Here is a 22716-nt window from a genome sequence, read left to right as displayed (position 1 = left end):
AGCCCCCTCGTCCCAGCGGGAAACAGTTTCTCTCCATCGGCCCTATCAATTCCCTTGAATATCTCAAAAACCTCCATCAAATCGACCCCCTGAGCCATCTAAATTCCAGGGAATACAGCCCTGAATTGTGTTTAATCTCTCCTTGGAATCTGACCCGTGGAGTCCCGGGATTGTTCCAGTAAATCTACACTGACGCCCCCTCCGAGGTCAGTATATCCTTTCTTGGGGAACCGTGCCTTCAAGAATTATATTTCCTCGCAGCATTTGGAAGAACATTGCGTTATGTGGACGCTCAGGAACTGACTTGGATTTCTGTTTTTTTAAAAAAAAGGTCATAAATTCACCTTGGATTGTGAGCAAGTATGCCTTTTTCAGAGAAATCACATGACTTCAGTTAAATGACCAGCATGGCACTTGAGGAGGAGAGCTATTTGCTTATTTGAACTGTAATTACTTTAATGACGGGACCAAAAAAAAAAAAACTGGTTTAAAGGCAAAGGCCCTGGTGATTTACTGGAAATCGCCTGGCAAAGATGAGCTTTATGTTTCGCACTTTTTTTTTTTGAACTCAGTCGGGGATAAAACAAGAAAGAGGAAAGCTGCCCAGCTTGCATTCTCCTTGCCTTGCCTGAGAAACAGTGCGGTTATCAGCATCCAGCACGGAATCCTCATCTCAGCAGAACTTGTCTGTATTTTAAAACCCGAGAGGCGGAGACAAGGCGGCGATCCCAAGGATTGATCCTGCTCCGTTCTTCTCCACACCGGGGCTCCGCTGGTGAGAACCTCCAGGCATCTACTGGGACCGCTGATCCGCCTTCCCACGAGGGAGCACCAGATCCACAGTGTCAAAACTCTGAGAACTTTATACTTTTCCTAAAGTCTTCTTTAACCGCCGACCTTTGCAGAGACCCTATTTGTTTGTTTGTGTTTTATTTGTGTGTGTGCGCGCGCGCGCTGGGGTGTTTTTAAAAAGGATAGATAGTTACACTTTCAGATGACAAATTGTGTGTTAACCAGTTCTTGCAGCTTGTTTTAGAAAGGAAATTTTATTTTATAATAAATCAATCGTTCTAAGTTTATGGAAAGGAGCCTGGTTTAAGTTTCTTTTATTCTATGGTCTAACAGTAGCGAAGGTAACTAGTTGGCCATTTTGGAGAGTGACTTAAACTAATGGTGCGACCTGCAGAGTAGCGAGGCTAGATAAACGGCACACTCCTTCCATCCCAAGGTCTGGGGTCCAGAACCGCCCATGGTCACTGCAGGCATGATCTAACTAGGGCTTCATGCAGTTGCTCCTAACCCTCTGCAAATAGTGGTCCATGTGCTGTTTTGAACGCACCCGTGGGTGAAGGTGGAGCCTTGGTTTAATGTCTCGGTAACAGTACAGCACCGTATCTCAAGTATTGAGAGGCGGGTGGGGGTGGTGATGGGGTGTGAACCCACGACCTTCTGATTCAGAGGTGAGGGTGCTACCACTGAGCCAGAGAGGCTGTGCGATCAGGGCAGTGTGAGGAAGTGCTCACAGACGTGAAACTCATAAGTGCTCCTGACCGCACTCAGCTCCTTGACATCCTCTGGCCAGTCAGCACCTCGCACATCTACAGAACAAGGGTCTGTACTTCCTCCAGCAAAGTTAAACAGAACAAACATCTCTCCTCGCCACAGCAGAGAAAATAGCTGGCCAAGGCCCAGCCCCCTTATTTCTTTCGGTTCCCAGACTTCCCGAAGAGGCCGCTCGGTGTGGTTGGAGGCTCCTCTGCGATTGAGGCTTATCAGCGAGAGGCAGCACAGCCACCTGACTCTGGCTCTTAGTCTGGCAATGCTTCGATTGCTTGTCCCTCGTGTTCCAACGCATCCGTGAACGTGCCCCGCACCCGGCCTCCGCAACTCGCTCCGACCCTCATCCCTCCCGTCTCCATAACCCCCTCCGGCCCGTACGACCCTCCCCATCCCCGTAACCCCCTCTGGCCCGGTATCCATAATTCCCTCCGGCCCCTACAACCCTCCCTATCTCTGTAACCTCCTCCAGACCCTACAACCCTCCCTATCTCTGTAACTCCTTCCAGCCCCTACACCCCTCCCTATCTCTGTAACCTCCTCCAGCCCCTACAACCCTCCCTATCTCTGTAACCTCCTCCAGCCCCTACAACCCTCCCTATCTCTGTAACCTCCTCCAGCCCCTACACCCCTCCCCATCTCTGTAACCTCCTCCAGCCCCTACACCCCTCCCCATCTCTGTAACCTCCTGCAACCCTCCCGAGATCTCTGCGCTCCTCCAATTCCGGCCTCTCCAGCATCCCCCCGATTCCCATCGCTCCGCCATTGGCGGCCGGGCCTTCAGCTGCCTGGGGAGGGGGCCTCAGCTCTGGAACTACCTCCCTAAACCTCTCCGCCTCTCTCTCTTTAAGAAGCTCCTTAAAAACCGACCTCTTTGATGGAACCTTTCGTTACCTGTCCCTGATGCCTCCCCACATATTATATTCTGCCTGAGTTACACTCCTGTGATCAGCTCGGAGGCATTTTACCAGGTTTAAGATGGCCAGATGAGGACAAACCGTAGCACGATAACAATTCAGGAGAGTTCCTCGGCGGGGGATAGAGGAAGTCGGCGAATGATATTATTGTTCTGTTAACTTGCAAAACCACATCTTTAAATACTTGCAAAGGGGCACAGAGAGACGTCACAATGCTAGTCGATGCTAAACCACAGCCACACATGGGCTGGCTCCACAGCTGGAGAGGAAATGATATAGCAAAGCTCAGCTGCTCCTGACAGACCTTGCTCAGCAAGCAGGAGTTGTTTGGAAGGCAGCTTTGCACGCCCGTGCTGGTGGGGAGGAGAGGAGGAGGTGGGGTGGGGGGGGTGGGGAGCAGAGGGGTGCCGAGGCGGCAGAGCTCGGACGAGGGGTGAGGAGACGCCCCACGCACGTCTGCCCCGCCCCCAACCCCCCCCGTAGCTCACACCTAAGTCTGCATTTCTCACAACCCGCCGCTTTGCCCTCTCCCCCAGCACTGTTAGCACCATGGTATACCGGTTCAGCCTGAGGAAGAGGCCCTGCAGTGTCAAAGTAAGTACCGAAGCCTATTGTCCTTTTTTTAAGGTCTATCATGTCACTCTTTGACTGTCTCTTCTAGAGAAAAAGCCTGTTGGTCCTTTCCTCAGTGTTACCACCCCTCGGTCCTGTGAATCACTTTTGCACCTTTGGCAGTGCCTTGATGTCGTTCAACATACCGAGACCCAGAACTGTGCACAGTGCTCCAGGTGTGGTCTAACTGAGGGATACAGAGACCGGAACTGTGCACAGTGCTCCGAGTGTGGTCTAACCGAGGGATATGGAGACTGGAACTGTGCACAGTGCTCCAAGTGTGGTCTAACTGAGGGATACGGAGACCGGAACTGTGCACAGTGCTCCGAGTGTGGTCTAACCGAGGGATAAGGAGACCGGAACTGTGCCCAGTGCTCCGAGTGTGGTCTAACCGAGGGATATGGAGACTGGAAATGTGCACAGTGCTCCGAGTGTGGTCTAACCGAGGGATATGGAGACTGGAACTGTGCACGGTGCTCCAAGTGTGGTCTAACTGAGGGATACGGAAACTGGAAATGTGCACAGTGCTCTGAGTGTGGTCTAACCGAGGGATATGGAGACTGGAAATGTGCACAGTGCTCTGAGTGTGGTCTAACCGAGGGATATGGAGACTGGAACTGTGCACAGTGCTCCAAGTGTGGTCTAACTGAGAGATACGGAGTCCAGAACTGTGCACAGTGCTCCAGGTGTGGTCTAACCAAGGGATATGGAGACTGGAACTGTGCAGAGTGCTCCAGGTGTGGTCTAACCAAGGGATATGGAGACTGGAACTGTGCACAGTGCTCCAAGTGTGGTCTAACTGAGGGATACGGAGACCGGAGCTGTGCACAGTGCTCCGAGTGTGGTCTAACCGAGGGATACGGAGACTGGAACTGTGCACAGTGCTCCGAGTGTGGTCTAACCAAGGGATATGGAGACCGGAACTGTGCACGGTGCTCCGAGTGTGGTCTAACCGAGGGATACGGAGACCGGAACTGTGCACAGTGCTCCGAGTGTGGTCTAACCGAGGGATACGGAGACCGGAACTGTGCACAGTGCTCCGAGTGCGGTCTGAGGGATACAGAGACCGGACCTGTGCACTCAATGATGAAACATCCACAACCCTCTGGGGTAGGGATTCACCACTCTGAGTGAAGAAATTTCTCATGCCAGTCCTAAGTGGCTGCTCTTGCCCAGAGCCTTTCCCCCAGTTCTCGATCCCCGGTCAGTGGAAACAACCTCTCAGTGTCCACCCTGTCAAACCCCTTAAGAATCTTGTGTGTTTCAATGAGATCGGCTCTCATCCATCTATATTGGCCCAACTTACTCATCATAGAACAACAGCCCTCTCAAACCCACTGAACCTTGGTCATAACAACTCCAGTACCCCTCCTTAGGTCAGGAAACCAAATCTGCAGATGGTAATCCAGGTGTGGTCTCATCAAAGCCCGGTACAATTGAAGCAAGACTTCTTTAATCCTGTACTTTAATCCCCTTGTCATAAAGGCCAACATGGCATTTTTTTTATTCCGTATCCCTCAGTTAGCCCACACTCGGAGCACTGTGCACAGTTCCGGTCTCCGTATCCCTCTGTTCGACCACACGCGGAGCACTGTGCACAGTTCCGGTCTCCGTATCCCTCGGTTAGACCACACGCGGAGCACCGTGCACAGTTCCGGTCTCCGTATCCCTCGGTTAGACCACACTCGGAGCACCGTGCACAGTTCCGGTCTCCGTATCCCTCGGTTAGACCACATTCGGAGCACCGTGCACAGTTCCGGTCTCCGTATCCCTCGGTTAGACCACACTCGGAGCACCGTGCACAGTTCCGGTCTCCGTATCCCTCGGTTAGACCACACTCGGAGCACCGTGCACAGTTCCTGTCTCCGTATCCCTCGGTTAGCCCACACTTGGAGCACCGTGCACAGTTCCGGTCGCCATATCCCTCGGTTAGCCCACACTTGGAGCACTGTGCACAGTTCCGGTCTCCGTATCCCTCTGTTAGACCACACTCGGAGCACCGTGCACAGTTCCGGTCTCCGTATCCCTCGGTTAGCCCACACTCGGAGCACCGTGCACAGTTCCGGTCTCCGTATCCCTCGGTTAGACCACTCTCGGAGCACCGTGCACAGTTCCGGTCTCCGTATCCCTCGGTTAGACCACACTCGGAGCGCTGTGCACAGTTCCGGTCTCCGTATCCCTCGGTTAGCCCACACTCGGAGCGCTGTGCATTTTTAAAAAAATAGTCGTCCATAGGATGTGGGCATCGCTGGCCAGGCCAGCAGTTATTACTCGTCCCTCGTTGCCTTTGTTCATAGGGCATTTAAGAGTCACCCGCACTGCTGTGGGCCTGGAGTCAGAAGGCCCCACAGGGCACGTTTTACAAATATTGGCAATAGTTTCATGGTCTTTTAATTCCAGATTTTTATTTCCACCATCAGCCGTGGCAGGATTTGAACCCAGTTCCCCAGGGCATTAGTTCAGTCGATGGCCAGTCAACGATGGCAGAGAGGGTCACCCACCCCAAGACATCAACCCTCGCCCACTGGAAGAAGAGCGGGGAAGGGGAGAGGGATTTCTCCCCGGGTTTCCTGCGGCCAAGTGTATATCCCTCAGCCACCGTCGCCGGTGATCTGGTCTTTGATCACATTGCGGCTCGCAGGAACTTCCTGCGCACAAATTGGCTGCCCGCGTTTCCTACCTTACAACAAGGGACCGCGCTTCAAGAGTATCTCCATTGGCAGTGAATCGCTTTTTGGATTGGGGGTGGAGGTGTGGGGTTGGGGAGAGGGGGAGTCCTGAGGTGGCGAAAGGCACTGGAGAAATGAATGTCCTTTCTTCTGAGCTGGGCGGGGGTGCCTGGGCTGGATACAAAAACGAGCCAGTGTCGGTGTGTGGGCACGTGCCTTCCTGTTTACAGACGGCTGCACTGAATGCCGGAAGTGAGAGTGGTTTCGATAGTTTATGTCTGGTTGCCAGAGCCAAGAACACTCCCATACCCATCACTTGCTCAGCTGAATGCGGCTGAACTCCCTGTGACCTATGGCACCTTCAACCCCACCCTCCACACCCCCCTCCGCCCCTGTCCAAAACTAAAAAAAAACAAATTAAATAGTTTGGTAGGACACAAGTTAGAAAAAAGCTGGAAATAAATCTTGTCCCCATCAGGACAATTGACGAGAATACCAATTGTAAAGGGAACAACAATTTATACTGCACGAGATGAGAGTGCTGATTGGTTGGCAAGTGGACTTTGATTGGTAGAGGCTTTGCCACGGAGATAGCTCCAGGGAACAGTCAATTGCCAATTTGTTCAAATTGAAACCAGGCAGGTCGACTCCGGTCACGACATTGCCGGGGGAATGAACCAGAGAATGGCTGTCCCCTAAGGTTTTGTTTATTTGAAAAAGGCGCAATGTGTGGGCATGCTCTGTTTGCAAAGGGCAAGGCCCTGTGTGTGAATATAGGTGGCTTCTAGCACGTGTAAGTGAGCCACACCGTGAGCCCGGCTGATAATCTTAAATTGGTTGTTCGTATAATTCTTAGCACACGCAGGTTTGTTCAGCAAGCGCTATCCAACGGCGGCATCGCACCTAATGTCAGACGCTACATATTGGTGGATCGTATCAAATGGCGCGTCCCTTTGCCTGTTCGCAACAGGCAAAGTACTGACTGTAACCAGCCAGCCCGCGCTTGTCAAACTCAAAGCACGGTGTCCAACATTTCCCTCCTCTTGGACTTACGCTTATTGCTCCTTACTCAGGGAATCAGTTAAAAGATTGGGAAGTTGACTAAGTAGGGAAGGCCTGCGTTTTCCCTAACCTGCGCAGCTGCGGAATGCTGTCTGCGGACAGGGCCAGCGCCTCCAAAGAGACCAGTAAATGCTTCTCATGAGGCGTTCAAGTTTGTTCTATCCGTGAAACGCATGCAAGGGGACGCACTACACCGGAACATGAAGACGGTGGCCGAGTGGGCTAGTAATCCAAGAGGCCCAGACCAACGTTCTGGGGAACACGGGTTCAAATCCCACCACGGTAGCTGGTGGAATTTAAATTCAATTTAATAAAACCTGGGATTGAAAGCCAGTCTCAGAGACGGTGACCATGGTTACGGCAAGTAACATTCACGCCACACAAGTGTCAGTCAGTGCCAATTCCAACAAGAGAATCTAACCATCGCCCCTTGACGTTCTATAGCATTACCATCCCTGAATCCCCCCCACTGTCCACATCCTGGGGAGAGGGGGGTTACCATTGACCAGAAACTGAACTGGACCCAGCCATATAAATACTGTGGCTACAGGAGCAGGTCAGAGGCTGGGAATCCTGCAGCGAGTAACTCACCTCCTGACTCCCCAAGAGCCGGTCCACCGTTTACAAGTGTCACGGCTCCCTGGGGATAGTGCGCTGTAATATCGAGCCCCACTGCTCCCCGAGCCGTGAGAAAGGTGAAAAGGTTTGATCAACCTACCTAACTGTTTAATTTAAAACAGAATACGAGCGCCAGCTTTGTAAACTTAACAAACAACTGTTTATCAAACTGTCATTAACCAGTGGCAAAAGAAAGAAATATGAACTGCTAACTTCTAACACCATAAATTCCCTCTACGCCCCCCCTTCTTAAATCCCTCCACACATATAGGACAACAAAACCATGGATTTTATGAGTGAGATAAAATAGTTCAATAGCACCAGTCCAGAGTACAGGATTCGATGGGTTGGTTTTGATCGATGTCTTCCAAATTCCTTTCCGTTCTTGTTGATGACACGAGGTGGTCTTCCCAGCACTTTCTGTATTTATTTCACCGGTTAAGCACTTGCCTTTCAATGTCTCCAACAGTGATTTTCCCCTTTTCCTCTTGACAGGGGTTTTCAGAGAGAGAGAGAGAGAGAGAGCAGGTTTATAGAGATAGGAGGATAGGAAAAAAAACAGCTAGCTATTATTGTGGAACTACTGGAATCTTCCACATACTGGAGAAAGAGGTTTTAGGTCTTATTTCTTTCAGGCTAGGAGCTATTCTGCTCTGGTCTCACACAAAACCTGGTCACCTGGTCAGGAGCCAATTAAAATGTTGTTGTCAGGCAGCTCCCTTGGTCCAGGACTCCTTTCAGGCACCAGCCTGTCTTTCACGGACTGCAACATTGTATATATCTCTCATCCTGTTCCAGTGGGCATGTCTTTCAACCTGCAGCCAATGTAATTCCAATCTCCAGTCCAACAGAAATAAAAAAATGTTCCTTACACAAGGCACAAGTCAGGAGTGCAATGGAATTCTCTCCACTTGCCTGGATGAGTGCAGCTCCAACAACACTCAAGAAGCTTGACACCATCCAGGACAAAGCAGCCCCGCTTGATTGGCACCTGATTTACAAACATTCACTCCCTCCACCATCGATGCACAGTAGCAGCAGTATGTACCATCTACAAGATGCACTGCAGGAACTCACCAAGGCTCCTTTGACTGCACCTTCCAAACCCATGACTGTTACCATCTAGAAGGACAAGGGCAACAGACACATGGGGAACACCACCACCTGCAAGTTCCCCTCCGAGCCACTCACCATCCCGACTTGGAAAGATGTCAGCCGTTCCTTCACTGTCGCTGGGTCAAAATCCTGGAACTCACTCCCTAACAGCACTGTGGGTGTACTTACACCACATGGGACTGCAGCGGTTCAATAAAGCAGCTCACCACCACCTTCTGAAGGGGTAATTAGGGATGGGCAATAAATGCTGGTCTAGCCAGCAACGCCCACGTCCCATGAATTAATTTAGAGAAAATCAAGTGTCGTAAAACCCCATCTGGTTCACTAATGTCCCTTTAGGGAAGGAACTCTGCATTCCTTACCCAGTCTGGCCTACGTGTGACTCCAGACCCCACGGCAATGTGGTTGACTTTTAACTGCCCCCCTGAAGTGGTCCTATCAAGCCACTCAGCTCAAGGGCAATTAGGGACGGGCAACAAATGCCCAAATCCCACAAAATGTTTTTTTAAAAAAGGCCATTCAGCCCCTCCAGCCTGCTCCGCCCCTCAGTTCGATCACGGTTCATCTGCATCTTAACCCAATTTGGCGCCGTGACCCTTAATATCCCACCCTGAAAAACAACAATCACAACCTAGTTTTTTTGGGGTAGGCTTTACGATTCTCTGTGTAAAACAGCGCTTCACAATATCACTGTAGAAACCTTCTTCCCTCCCAACGTAGAGATTTTAAAAAATTCTTTCACGGGATGTGGGCGTCGTTGGTGGGGGTCCAGCATTTATTGCCCATCCCTAATTGCCCCTCTAGAAGGTGGTGGTGAGCCGCCTTCTTGAACCGCTGCAGTCCCCGTGTGGGTGTAGGTTCTCCCGCCTCGCTGTTAGGGAGGGAGAGTTCCAGGATTTGGACCCAGCGACAGTGAAGGAACGGCCGATATATAGTTCCAAGTCAGGGGCTCGGAGGGGAACTCGCAGGTGGCGGTGTTCCCAAGCGCCTGCTGCCCCTTCTGGAGGGTAGAGGTCACGGGTTTGGGAGCAGCTGTCTCGAGGCGCGTCGCTAGGCTTTGGGGGTCGTTGTTTCGAAGGGGCTTTGATTATGCCAACTAAGAGTGCGCACTTTTTTCCTCTCTCTCGGGCTTTCTTTCTCTTTCAGGCCGAGCAGGCGGAAGTGGTCAGCTTGGCGCCGACGCCCAGCCCGATCAACCTCAGCCCGGACGAGAGCCTCAACGCGGTGGTGCCCGAGCAGCAAGAGGCGGCGGCCATCTTGGAGAGGCTGAAGACAGAGCAGGCCCTGGTCCAGCAGAAGGTGCTGAAAGTCACCGAGGAGCTCCGCGTGAAGCAGGCCAGCCGCAGCGCCAACGTCTCCGAGTACCTGCACCTCATCTCCCACACCGACCAGGCCCAAGCCTTCCGCCTCAAGCAGGCCTTCGAGAAGAAGAACCATTACCTGTCCTCCATCATCGCCGAGCTCCAGCGGAGGCTGGACAGCTACACCAAGCGGCAGCAGCAGCTGGACAGGGAGGTGGGCCTCCTGCAGGAGAAGGACCCCACGCTGCAGCGGCACCAGGGGGCGAGGAGCGGCTACCTGCAGGAGGAGGCCCGGCTGGAGTCCCCGCTCCTCAGCGAAGCCAGCACGACCCGGGCCAACGCCCTGCTTCACTCAGAGTTGGAGGCGCACTTGTCCAGGAAGGCCCAAGGCTCATTCAGCTCCCCGTATCACAACGGCAATCAGCCGCAAACATCAGGAATGCCGCACGACACGTACTCCATGATGACAAACTACTCGGAGGACTTACAAGACTTAATGGGACTTAACTTCGGCGTTAAAACATCCAGGATCAACTCCCTGGAGAGGCAACACATCGGCTATCTATCCATACTGGAGGAGCTGACCGAGATCAAGGAAACCCAATTAAATTTAGAGCTAAGCTTTAAGAACATTGCAGAGCAATACAATCAGCATTACGCAGCCTTTGAAGAGTCCCTACAAGAGGAGAAATATAGGTATTTGTCCATTACCCCTTCCACCAGTTTTCTCCCCACTTTTCCCCCCGCAAGGAGTGACCTCCGCAAGAGAGGTCACAGCAGCGCGCCCGCTCTTGGCCACACGAAATAGGGTGATGAGATAGGCCATTCGGCCCCTTGAGCCCGCTCCGCTGTTCAGTAAGATCGTGGCTGATCTGTCTGTGTTTCGAGTCCCACATTCCCATCTAACTCCTTCGATTCCCTTGCCTACCTAGAATCTATCTACCTCCGCCTTAAAAAATATTCAATGACCCCCACTCCCCCGGCCTCCAGAGGCAGAGAGTTCCAAAGTCGCACAACCCTTGGAGAGAAAAAAAATCCCTCCTGATCTCTGTCCTAAAAGGGCGACCCCCAATTTTAAAGCAACTAGTTCTGGACTCACCCACAAGTGGAAACGTCCTTTCCCACGTCCACCTTGTCAAGGCCGTTCAGGATCTTGTAGACTTCAATCAAGTCACCCCCCCCTCGCCCTCACTCTTCTAAACTCTAGTGGAAACAAGCCCAGTCTGTCCAACCTTTCCTCATCAGACAACCCACCCGTTCCGGGTCTCAGTCCAGTGAACCTCCTCTGTACCACCTCCAACGCGTCTCCAGAATTCCGTAAATAAGGAGGCCAAAACTGCACACAGTATTCAGCTTGCCAACGTGTGGCATTGGCTGATCGAAAAAGTCCGACCCCTTATCCTGAGACCCACCCCACCCCCACCCCCACCCCCCCTGGCCACTCGTTCTGGACTCTCCAGTCACTGGCGAAACAGCTTCTCGGCGTCGACCCTGTCAAACCCTCTCGGTACTTCGTACGTTTCAGTGAGATGACCTCTCACCCTTCGAAACTCCAGTCAGCCTCGGCCTATTCTACACAACAGCGCCTCACTTAGGTAGCCCCGCCATCTGAGCAGTGAATCCATTAGTTGCACCCTCCCTAGGTTCAGGATACCCTTCCTTCGGTAAGGAGATCAGGACTCCTACGCATAGTCTCACCCCAAAGCCCTGCGCAACTGGAACAGGACTTCCTTAGTCTGATACGCCAACCCCTTTGCCATAAAAGGCCATTTGCCTTCACCTTTGCTTGTTACACCCGTGTATGAATCTTGAGCTTCACGGACAAGGGCGCCTAAATCCCTTTGAAAAATCAACGTGCAAACATTTCATTTCCCCATTCCTCCTACCAAAGTGAATCACATTTCCCTATTCCATACTCCGGAAAGTGAGGGGAGCGGGGAGGGTGGCGCTGTTGGAGCTATTGAGCTAACCCATTTTTAATTTTTTTTTTAAGACGTAGGAGCAGAAATTAGGCCATTCGGCCCATCGAGTCTGCTCCGCCATTCAATCATGGCTGATAAGTTTCTCAACCCCATTCTCCCGCCTTCTCCCCGTAACCTTTGATCCCTTTACCAATCAAGAACCTATCTAACTCGGTCTTAAAGACAAACCCATGGCAAAGAGAATGAGAGTGCGTTAAGGAATAAGGTGTGCCTTTGGGATTATTCAGCTAAACCATGGCAAGGAGAATGAGAGAGTGCGAGAGTGGGGGGGGTAGTTTAAGGGATCTCGGAGATGTAGCCAGTGTGTGGGTGCTTTATAGGCAACAAAATGGCCGACTGGGCCCATGTCATGGGCTTGGAGTTCCCAATAGTCCTCCTTAAAAGGGGAACGCTCAGCTGCCCAGATTCTTTTGAGAGCTCCCTGTGGAACATGGAGATGACTTGACTCTTTTTCCATGTTTTAGATCCAACCAGCTGCAGGCCCAGATGAACGACCTGATAGACCTGCACCAGAACGAGGTCCAGAATCTCAAGAGTGAGCTGGCCAGCCTGGAGGAGAAAATAGCCTACCAGTCATACGAAAGCAGCAGGGACATCTGGGTCAGTACGAGCTCGGCCGTGAATCGGCACGTTTGGGTGGGAGGGGGGGGGGGGGGGAGGCTGGGCTATTCGGGGACTAGAGGGTGGGGGCCCTTCCCCCCTCCCCCGCCGGTAGTGAGACTCGCCGTGGGCGGGTGAGGTGGGGGGACCTTTTGTGAAGGGTAGTCACTAGCAATGCAGGAGCCCAGCAGCCAATGTACACACACACACACGCGCACAGCAGGCCACCACGAACTACAATGTGAGTATGACCAATTGACTTCTCTCTTCTTCTGTCACATCGATTGAAGAGTAAATATTGGCTGGGACTCTGACGATAACACCCACACCCCCGCCGCCGCCCTCCTCCAAATAGAACTGCCTGGGAGAGCAGACAGGGGCTCGGTTTAATGTTGCTTCTGACAGCGTTGCACTCCCTCGGTACTGCACTGGCGTCTCAGCCTAGATTGAGGTGCTCAAGTCCTGGATTTTTGTAAGCGTTGATGTTCAAAGAGCCTTGGGTGTAACTCTTTCGAGTACATTCACAGTTCTTGACTTTTTTTTTTCTGGGAGTGGGACACGAACCCACAACCTTCTGACTCAAAGGTGAGGGTGCTATGAACTGAGCCACAGCTGAGTGGCTCTAACACAGGTGCTCAAGTCCTGGAGGGGAGGTTCTTGAACTCTCAAACTTCAGTCTCAGGAGGAGAGCGGGAGAGCGCACACTGCCAACTGAGCCCCAGAATGACACATTTGGGTTCTGTAGGAGAACATGCCAATTAGGATTAGGCCACTCGGCCCCTCAAGCCTGCTCCGCCATTCAATATCATGGCTTATCTGAATGTAACTTCAACCCCACATTCCTGCCGACCCCCCCCACCCCCGATACCATTTCACCCCCTTGTGAATCAAGAATCTATCCGGCTCTGCCTTAAAAAATATCCAAAGACTCTGCTTCCACCGCCTTTGGAGGAAGAGAGTTCCAAAGACTCATGACCCTCAGAGGAAAAATTTCTCCTCGCCTCTGCCTTAAGTGAGCGGCCCCTTATTTTTTTTAAACAGTGACAGTGACCGTGGATGGTTCTGGTCTCTGTATTATAAAAAGGGATGGAGAAATGATCCACATCCTGGTTCCTCCCTTATCCACCCTACCAGTTACAGCCTCAAAAAAAAACAAATTTGTCAAACACCATTCCCCTTTCATAAATCCTTGTTGACTCTGCCCAATCGTATCAGGATTTTCGAAGAGCTGTGTGATCACATCCCTAACAGGTATCCAGCATTTTCCCTACTGATGATCGGCTTATTATTTCCCACTTTTTCTCTCTCTCTTGATCCCTCCCACCCCAACTTCACCTTTCTTAAATAGCGGGGTTGCACTTGCAACCCGATTGATGGGCACTCCATCCTCTTCAACATTCACTCCCTCCACCACCGATGCACAGGGGCAGCAGTGTGTGTACCATCGACAAGATGCACTGCAGCAACTCGCCAAGGCTCCTTCGACAGCGCCGCCCAAACCCACGACCGCTACCGTCTAGAAGGACAAGGGCGGCAGACACATGGGGACCACCATCCGCAAGTTCCCCTCCGAGCCCCACACCATCCCGACTTGGAAATATATCGGCCGTTCCTTCACTGCCGCTGGGTCAAAATCCTGGTACTCCCTCCCTAACAGTGCTGTGGGTGTACCTACACCACACGGGCTGCAGCGGTTTAAGGCAGCAGCTCACCCCCACCTTCTCAAGGGGCAGTTAGGGATGGGCAATAAACGCTGGGCCCAGCCAGCGACACCCACATCCCGGGAATGAATTTAAAAATTGCCATCTTCCGGTCAATGGGGATGATTCCAGAGCGTCGGAAATCTTGCAAGATGGAAACCAATGCAACGCCTGCCTCTTTCAAAACGCTGGGGGTTTGTCAGCTTTTAGCCCCATTAGCGCTGGAGAAACTACTTAGCGGCGATTCATGGCTTCGCGTCCCTCACGGGTTGTGTCAATGTCGACTTCTTTGCTTCTCCAACAGGAGGTGCTGGAGAGCTTCCAGAGCAAAATGACCAGGCTGGAGCAGCAGCAGCAGCAGGGAGAGATCCTGGACCACGTTAACACGAGGGAGCTGCTGGGGAAGTCCATGAACCTGCTGCTCATCATGTTTGCCGTCGTCCTGATGCTGATGTCCACCGCATCGGCCATCATCCTCCCTTTCATTAAGACCCGGGCGAGGACGGTCAGCACTGGCGTGGCCATCGTGCTGCTGATTCTGATGTGGCACAACTGGGAGTTCTTCACCGCCATTTCCCCCAGGCGGCTGATGTTCCGCTGGCGCTAGCACTGCGTGCCGGGGGGGCGTGGGGTTGCTGTGGTAAGGGGCTCGCCGCTACCCCCTCCACCCCAAGTTGACCAGATTAAACAGTAGAGCTAAGGAGAGCCGGCCAACTGTGCAGCACGGAATCGCGGTGTTATCCACGAGCCACAAAGGAGGCCATTCAGCCCGTCCGGCCTGTGCTGGCTGGGAAAAGAGCCACCCATCTCTAATCCACCCTTCCAGCTCTCGCTCCGAAGATATGAACTTGCCCACGTACGTCTTCCATGTAATGGTGGTTCTTGCCTCCAACCACCCTCTTGTGAGTTCCAGATCCCCGACGAGGTTGTGTCAACTCGACACTTTGCCATCTGGTTGAAAAGATTACTCCACATCTTTCTCCCAATGACTTCACGTTCCCTGGTCTACTGACCTCTCTGGCCAACAAGGCAAGAGGGTCCTTCCCTATCCACTCTTTTTAGATGCCCTTCAGAATGACGCAGTTGAAGATCCCAAGAAACCGAACCCTCAGCCTCGCCAATCTTTCCTCGTCACTGGAGTTCTCCATTCCTGGCAACGTACTCATAAATCTCCTCAGTGCGCTCTCGTTCTCTCTCCCTCGAGTGCGATCACATCTGCCCTTGGAATGCAGCGACCAGAAACGGATGGAGCACTCCAGCTGCCGCCTGACAATCGTTTGTACAGCTCTTAGCGTAGCCTCTCTGCCCTCTCGGTCTCAGCTTATAACTCAATTCCTTCCCAATGATCTCATCTCCCTCTCCTACCCGCCTTCAGGGATCTCTGGGCCTTCACTCCAAGGCCTCTCTGCACTTGTCACAATCGTCTAATATGTTGTCCATCTCCTGGCCTCGCTCGTCCTCCCCAGCAGTATCGCCCCACACCCTACAGATTGAATTCAACTCGATACTTGTCCACTCCCTACCCTTGACCGGCTCATCGATGCAGCCTACAGCTACCTCATAGAAAGATAGAAAATAGCAGGAGGTGGTCATTCGGCCCTTCGAGCCTGCTCCGCTGTTCAATATGATCATGGCTGATCCTCTACCTCAACACCGTACTCCTGCGCTCCCCTCATACCCGACACCTTTAGAGTCCAGAAATCTATCTTTTTCCTTCAGTGACTTGGCCTCCATAGCCTTCCGTGGTAGAGAATCCCACAGGTTCACCACCTTCTGAGTGAAGAAGTTTCTCCTCATCTCAGTCCTAAATGGTCTACCCCGTATCCTGAGATTGTGACCCCCTTCTTCTAGACCCCCCCTCCAGCCCAGAGGAAACATCATCCCTGCATCCAGTCTGTCCATCCTTATCAGAATTTTATACGTTTCAGTGAGATCCCCTCTCAATCTCCTAAACTGCAGGGACTACAGGCCGAGTTGGCCGAATCTCTCCTCATACGACAATCCTGCCATCCCGGGAATCAGTCTGGTGAACCTTCGCTGCACTCCCTCTGTGGCAAGTGTATCCTTTCTTAGCTAAGGGGACCAAAACTGCACGCAATACTCCAGGTGTGGTCTCACCAAGGCCCTGTACAACTGCAGTAAGACAGCCTTGCTCCTGTACTCAGGTCCTCTCGCAATGAAGTCCAACTTAACTCTTACGGCGCCTGCATGCTTGCTTTCAAGTGTACAAGGGCACCCAGGTCCCTTTGGGGAAGGTTGATGTACAATCTATCGCCATTCAATGAATACTCCGCCGATTCTGTCTTTCCCCTGTCAACAAACGTGGCCAATTTTTGTACCGCCTGCAAACCTCTTAATCATGTCTCCGACATTCGAGTTTAAATCATTGGTAGATACCACAGGCCACAAGGGGGCCCCAACGCCTGAGCCCCGCAGAATCCCAATCTTCCAGTGAACCAAATAATTAAAAAAAACACCCCACTCTCGCATCCTTTTATCCTCTTGCTTGCTGTCGCCCAACCCGTTTAGGAACCTTGCTGCCACTTTCCTGCAGGTGACCGAGCACCGTCCCTCAGAACTTTTTCTTCCACCCTCCCCCGCCCCGAATAATCGGTTCAGCGCCAAAGTTAGGCTGCACTTGCTCGGTCCATCCCTCTCTCAACAAGGGTGCGAGGTGAGCAGTCCTTCAGCCCCCAGCCTGGAGCCAGGGGACACTGGGAAAACACTGGTGGTCCGAGCCTCTGTTGTTCTTCCGCCCTCCCCACTCCCCCCTCCTCTCCCCGCCTCCTCCCCTCTCGGTTCGCCTCTGCGGGTCCGAGCCTGTTCGACGTTTCACACTCCTGGTCCACGCCTCGTACCAAAGGGCGCGCGGCTTTCCCCGGCGCGGCGGCTTCCCGGCCAGTCGATGCCCGACGCCGAGAGGCTCGGGAGCGGAGACGGTGCCTGTCCCAGCGCTGGAGAAGGAACGTTACTTTGTTGTCGGGGGGTGGAGGGAAGCAGAGCTTATGCAACGCGGAAAGGTTCCAGCCTAACTTTTCTCGTGGGTTTTGTTTTTATTTTTGTCCCTGGCGCTCCTCAATCTTTCACCGCTCTCCCGCCCAGCACCCAGAGCTGCTGCCAGATCGTCACCAGGAGCGATGGCGTCGAGGGAGCTTCCCTCCGAGCGCGCCAACGGTCCACACTGTGCCGTATAAACAACTTACGAATAAATGCCAAATCCTATGGGCTGACCTGTTGTCGCTTTCGATTTTATTGGCTTACAAGGTGTTTCGCGCGTTGCCCCTGGGGCCACAGATTGGTGGACGGTCGGTGGACCCTCCTGCTCCGCCCCGCCAATGAGCTCCTGACCTTGTCGGGTGTAATTTAGAGGTCTGCGGGACAGTGCCTCGGCCTTTCTGAGCTGACAGAGGAGATGCTCGGCTGTCTCGTTTGCATCTACGGCCGTGAGATTCGACAACCTCCCCCTTGAACGCCAGGCAGCGTGGAGCAGACCACCGCAAGCCTTGACAAGTGCCGCGGGGGCTCCTGACGAGCTCTCCAGGCGGAGGAGGTGTTTGAGTGCCCCAATCAGTGGTCTGCGCGATCGCTGTGGGCGGCAGGTTGGTTTACATGACATGCACTGCTGCCCGCGTCTGCATGGGTGGTGCCCCTGAGTCGAGGGGGTAACGTGGTCAGCAGATGGACCTCGTCATCAGGTGAGCCGCCCGCCGGTTTGTCGTGCCATCTCCAATGCAGTTGGCACAGCTGCGACACAGAATGTGGGCATCATGACTGCTGCCAGGACACCGGGCAGTGAGTCGTGTATGGTTGCACGGTAGCAGGGTGGTGACGGGAGTGGAGTTCCCCCCACCAGCCAGCCCGATGGTGCCGGCCCCTCCCCCCACCAGCCCCCTGGCACCGGCCCCTCCCCCCACCAGCCCACCCGCCGGTGCCAGGCCCTCTGTCGGTGTGTGTAACAATTCGAGGTTTCTTGTTTCCTTCACCGAGACCTCTTGTTCTCTCCGGGGGCCCCAAAGCAATGGCATTTCTTTCTCTCCAAAATATAGCAGGGCGGGTAAATCTCACCCAGCAAACATTCTGATTCGGCACAATCAAATCCAGCCCCAACCCTACAGGGAAGCTCCCAAAAATCCAGAGAGTGGAACTGGGGGTGTGGAACGGGTGAAAGTTATCATATTCCATATACAGCCCCCCCCAGCCCCGAACCCCTCGACTAGATTCCAGTCTGTAACTCACTCCCGGGTATCTGTTATTCTGCATATAAACCCCACCGAACCCCTCGATAAGATTCCAGTCTGTAACTCACTCCCGGGTATCTGTTATTCTGCATATAAACCCCCCCGAACCCCTCGATAAGATTCCAGTCTGTAATTCACTCCCGGGTCTCTGTTATTCTGCATATAAACCCCCCCCGAACCCCTCGATTAGATTCCAGTCTGTAACTCACTCCCGGGTATCTGTTATTCTATATATAAACCCCCCCGATTAGATTCCAGTCTGTAACTCACTCCCGGGTATCTGTTATTCTATATATAAACCACACCCGAACCCCTCGATTAGATTCCAGTCTGTAACTCACTCCCGGGTATCTGTTATTCCATATATAAACCACCTCGAACCCCTCGATTAGATTCCAGTCTGTAACTCACTCCCGGGTATCTGTTATTCTATATATAAACACACTGAACCCCTCGATTCGATTCCAGTCTGTAACTCACTCCCAGGTATCTGTTATTCTATATATAAACCACCCCAAACCCCTCGATTAGATTCCAGTCTGTAACTCACTTCCAGGTATCTGTTATTCTATATATAAACCACCCCCGAACCCCTCGATTAGATTCCAGTCTGTAACTCACTCCCGGGTATCTGTTATTCTATATTTAAGCCACCACGAACCCTTAGATTAGATTCCAGTCTGTAACTCACTCCCGGGTATCTGTTATCCTATATATAAACCCCCCCGAACCCCTCGATTAGATTCCAGTCTGTAACTCACTCCCGGGTATCTGTTATTCTATATATAAACCCCCCACTGAACCCCTCGATTAGATTCCAGTCTGTAACTCACTCCCGGGTATCTGTTATTCTATATATAAACCCCCCCCGAACCCCTCGATTAGATTCCAGTCTGTAACTCACTCCCGGGTATCTGTTATTCCATATATAAACCACCTCGAACCCCTCGATTAGATTCCAGTCTGTAACTCACTCCCGGGTATCTGTTATTCTATATATAAACACACTGAACCCCTCGATTCGATTCCAGTCTGTAACTCACTCCCAGGTATCTGTTATTCTATATATAAACCACCCCAAACCCCTCGATTAGATTCCAGTCTGTAACTCACTTCCAGGTATCTGTTATTCTATATATAAACCACCCCCGAACCCCTCGATTAGATTCCAGTCTGTAACTCACTCCCGGGTATCTGTTATTCTATATTTAAGCCACCACGAACCCTTAGATTAGATTCCAGTCTGTAACTCACTCCCGGGTATCTGTTATCCTATATATAAACCCCCCCGAACCCTTCGATTAGATTCCAGTCTGTAACTCACTCCCGGGTATCTGTTATTCTATATATAAACCCCCCCCTGAACCCCTCGATTAGATTCCAGTCTGTAACTCACTCCCGGGTATCTGTTATTCTATATATAAACCCCCCCCGAACCCCTCGATTAGATTCTAGTCTGTAACTCCCTCCCGGGTATCTGTTATTCTGTGTTCATGTTGCCATGGCCCCTTTTATTCCATGGCCTTTAACTGTGCTGGAAAGCCTGTTGTACACTTCACCGAACGCCATTTGGAAATGCACGGAGGCCACACCCTCAGCATTAGCCTCTCTGGCGCCTCGTCAAAAAGCTCAGTCGAGTTTAGCTGGACACAATTTGCCTTCAACAAGTCTCTTCCCCCGCCCCACCTTTCCTTCACTTCTTTAAGCATGTCCGCGATTATTGTCCGCACCCTCGAAGGGTTAAACCGACTGGCCTGTCGCTGCTGCGTCCAGTGTCACGGCCTTTCTTGACCGAGGGGTTCGGCTCTGGCTGCACGCCCCCAGGTGAGCTATCCCTCTCGCCGGTACCCAGGAGTGAACACCGGTTGGACCGCGAGCGACACCGCTCAGCGCTAGAGGAGGGTAAAACAAAACAGACGCACAAAAGACGGCTCAGAATGCGATCAGGGGAGCGGATGGCCGGCGTTGACCCGAGTCCCTTGGTTTATATATTTTTTTTTTGGGGGGGATAAAAGAGAACTGGTGCCACCCGGGGCTCTGTCAGACAAAGGGAGACTGAAAGACTGAAATGATGGGGTCTTCGTGGTTTCTGAGGACGAGCACGCTGTGGAACTTGTCGATCAGCATCAGCAGCACCGAGCGGCGCATGTTCTCGTTGTACATGATCTCCTCCAGGTGATGGCGCCCGCGAAAATAATGCAAGAGCCTGAAAAGGAGAGGGAGAGGGAGACAGACACACACACGGAGAGAGTGAGTGAGACAGACAGACAAATAGTCAGTTGTGGGGGTGAAGGAGAGGGGGTGCGGGTGGGGGCGAGGGGAAAATGGGGGGGGGAGGGAGGGCAGGTGTGGGCGAGCGGCGGGGCTGGGAGGCGCGAGGGAGGGACAGGCGGGCGAGAGGGATCGCCAGCCTCACAAGCACCAATGCGCCAACCATCCTTCACCCACGTTTAAACCATCAAGCCGCCCGACCCACCTGGGCTGAGAAATAAACTCTACCGCAAACATAAGGAGAGGGTCTGGAACGGTGAACGTTTCGAGTGGGACCTCCCCACTTCGTCTGCTCCCGGAGAGCTGCGGCCAAGAGGTTTCAAAAGGTTACGTGGGGTTAAACGGGTCACGCAGATAGCTGACTGATCTCGCGCGCGTCTCCAGCTATTTCTGGACTTCCCGGCATTTGCAGGGGGATTTCCTTTTTCCTGTTTCTATTTGAGGCTTTTGTTTAAGGGAAACGGCCTTTGTTTAGGGGCTTCTGCCTGCCCCTGAAGGGCCCTCCTCGAATCTCGCTTCCACGGGTCCCGCTCTACTCTCCGGTCCCCCCCACCTCCACCCGCTCGGCCAGTCTTCGAGCGCAAGCCGAGGGAGCGAGTGCCCGTCGGATGTTCGGGCAGGTGGGGCATCGCGCTGCCCAGTCACATCCTCCAGACTGGCACCTTGCGTCTTGATAGTGAACGCTGGCTTGTCGGAGGTGGTTATGGGGGGATAAGAGATCTCTCCCCCACCCCCTCCCCCCTCACCGAGTATAGAGACACGGACACCCACTGGGGATTGGTGTATTCGCCAACTGAGGCACATGGAGGAGGAGGAGGGGAAGGGGGATGGGAGAAGCTACTGGAAACACTTTACAAACTGCACTCTCGCCCGCTCTCACGCACCCACCCCACCTGCTCACTCACACGACCCCCCCACTCGCCCGCTCTTGAGCCCACCCACTCTCACACCCTCCCATCTTGCCCACTCTCTTGCCCCCCACCCTCCATTTCACTCACCTGCTCTCGATCCCCCCTCCAACGCTCGCCGGCCTCTCATGCCCCCAACCATCATGCCCTCGATCCCCCCCCCATACTGCCCACCCGCTCTCGGACCCCCACCACCACCACCCCCGCTCGCCGCTCCTACTTTGCAAGCATCCGCAGGTCCTCTGGGTTCTGGGCGGCCGGAATGTTCTGGATCATTTTCCTCTCGTGGTCGGACAAGCTGGCCAGCAGGTTCTCGGTCATGCGCTTGTTCAAGGGCGAGTCACCTCCGGGAAGGAGCTCAGCGCTGGAGTTGTCCATGCTCGGGCTGGTCAGGGTCATGTCGTCGCTGCTGGCTGGAGGAGAGGGTCAGAGAGTCAAAGTGTGAGGGAGTGTGGTGGTGGTGGTGGTGGGGGGGGGGGCAGGAGATAAAATAACAATTCCAGGAAGAGGCGAATAATTAAAAAAAACTCTTAAGCACAAAGGGAGCAGATTACAGGCCGACAACGTAACAGCAAAACAGCGGCATGGGGTGTGTGTGTCGTTCTCAAACAAAATTCAACATGTCGTTGAGATTTTAGGTGCACGAGGCTTGGACAAGAGATACATGGTTAAAGAGAGAAAGGGAGGGAGAGAGAGAGAGAGAGAGAGAGAGAGAGGGAGAGCCCAGAGAGAGAGAGAAGAGAGAGAGACACAGAGAGACAGAGAGGGAGCCAGAGAGAGAGAGAGAGAGAGGGAGCCAGAGAGAGAGAGAGAGGGAGCCAGAGAGAGAGAGAGAGAGGGAGCCAGAGAGAGAGAGAGAGAGGGAGCCAGAGAGAGAGAGAGAGAGGGAACCAGAGAAGAGAGAGAGAGAGAGAGGGAACCAGAGAGAGAGAGAGAGAGGGGAGCCAGAGAGAGAGAGAGAGAGAGAGAGGGAGCCAGAGAGAGAGAGAGAGAGGGAGAGCCAGAGAGAGAGAGAGAGAGAGACAGCAAGAGAGACAGAGAGGAGAGGGAGCCAGAGAGAGAGAGAGGAGAAGGAGAGAGGAGAGAGAGAGAGAAGGAGAGAGGAGAGAGAGAGAGCAGAGAGGGAGAACGGAGCCAAGAGAGAGAGAGAGAGGGAGCCCCAGCC

General features: G+C 53.0%; 2 protein-coding genes across 2 annotated transcripts; one reads left to right on the top strand and one right to left on the bottom strand.

The window, feature by feature from the left end:
* The first annotated feature begins 2924 nt into the window (after nucleotides 1-2924).
* Nucleotides 2925-14758, top strand: LOC144672889 (transmembrane and coiled-coil domains protein 1-like). The gene is made up of 4 exons (XM_078534890.1): nucleotides 2925-3068; nucleotides 9698-10548; nucleotides 12299-12434; nucleotides 14439-14758. Exons 1-4 carry the CDS (start codon nucleotides 3024-3026, stop codon nucleotides 14739-14741), a joined length of 1335 nt encoding a protein of 444 aa, XP_078391016.1. The 5' UTR covers nucleotides 2925-3023; the 3' UTR covers nucleotides 14742-14758.
* A 5541-nt stretch (nucleotides 14759-20299) lies between these two features.
* Nucleotides 20300-21962, bottom strand: nprl3 (NPR3-like, GATOR1 complex subunit). Its single transcript, XM_078534886.1, has 2 exons — nucleotides 21772-21962; nucleotides 20300-20578 (listed from the first exon to the last, which is right to left on the bottom strand). The coding sequence occupies exons 1-2, from the start codon at nucleotides 21948-21950 to the stop codon at nucleotides 20413-20415; spliced, it is 345 nt and encodes a 114-aa protein (XP_078391012.1). The 5' UTR covers nucleotides 21951-21962; the 3' UTR covers nucleotides 20300-20412.
* Nucleotides 21963-22716: the final 754 nt, after the last annotated feature.

The sequence above is a fragment of the Cetorhinus maximus genome, unplaced genomic scaffold, assembly GCF_964194155.1.
Source record: "Cetorhinus maximus unplaced genomic scaffold, sCetMax3.hap1.1 HAP1_SCAFFOLD_138, whole genome shotgun sequence".
Classification (NCBI taxonomy): domain Eukaryota; kingdom Metazoa; phylum Chordata; class Chondrichthyes; order Lamniformes; family Cetorhinidae; genus Cetorhinus; species Cetorhinus maximus.
Note: the sequence above shows the minus strand (reverse complement) of the source record. Positions and strands in the feature narration are given on the sequence as shown.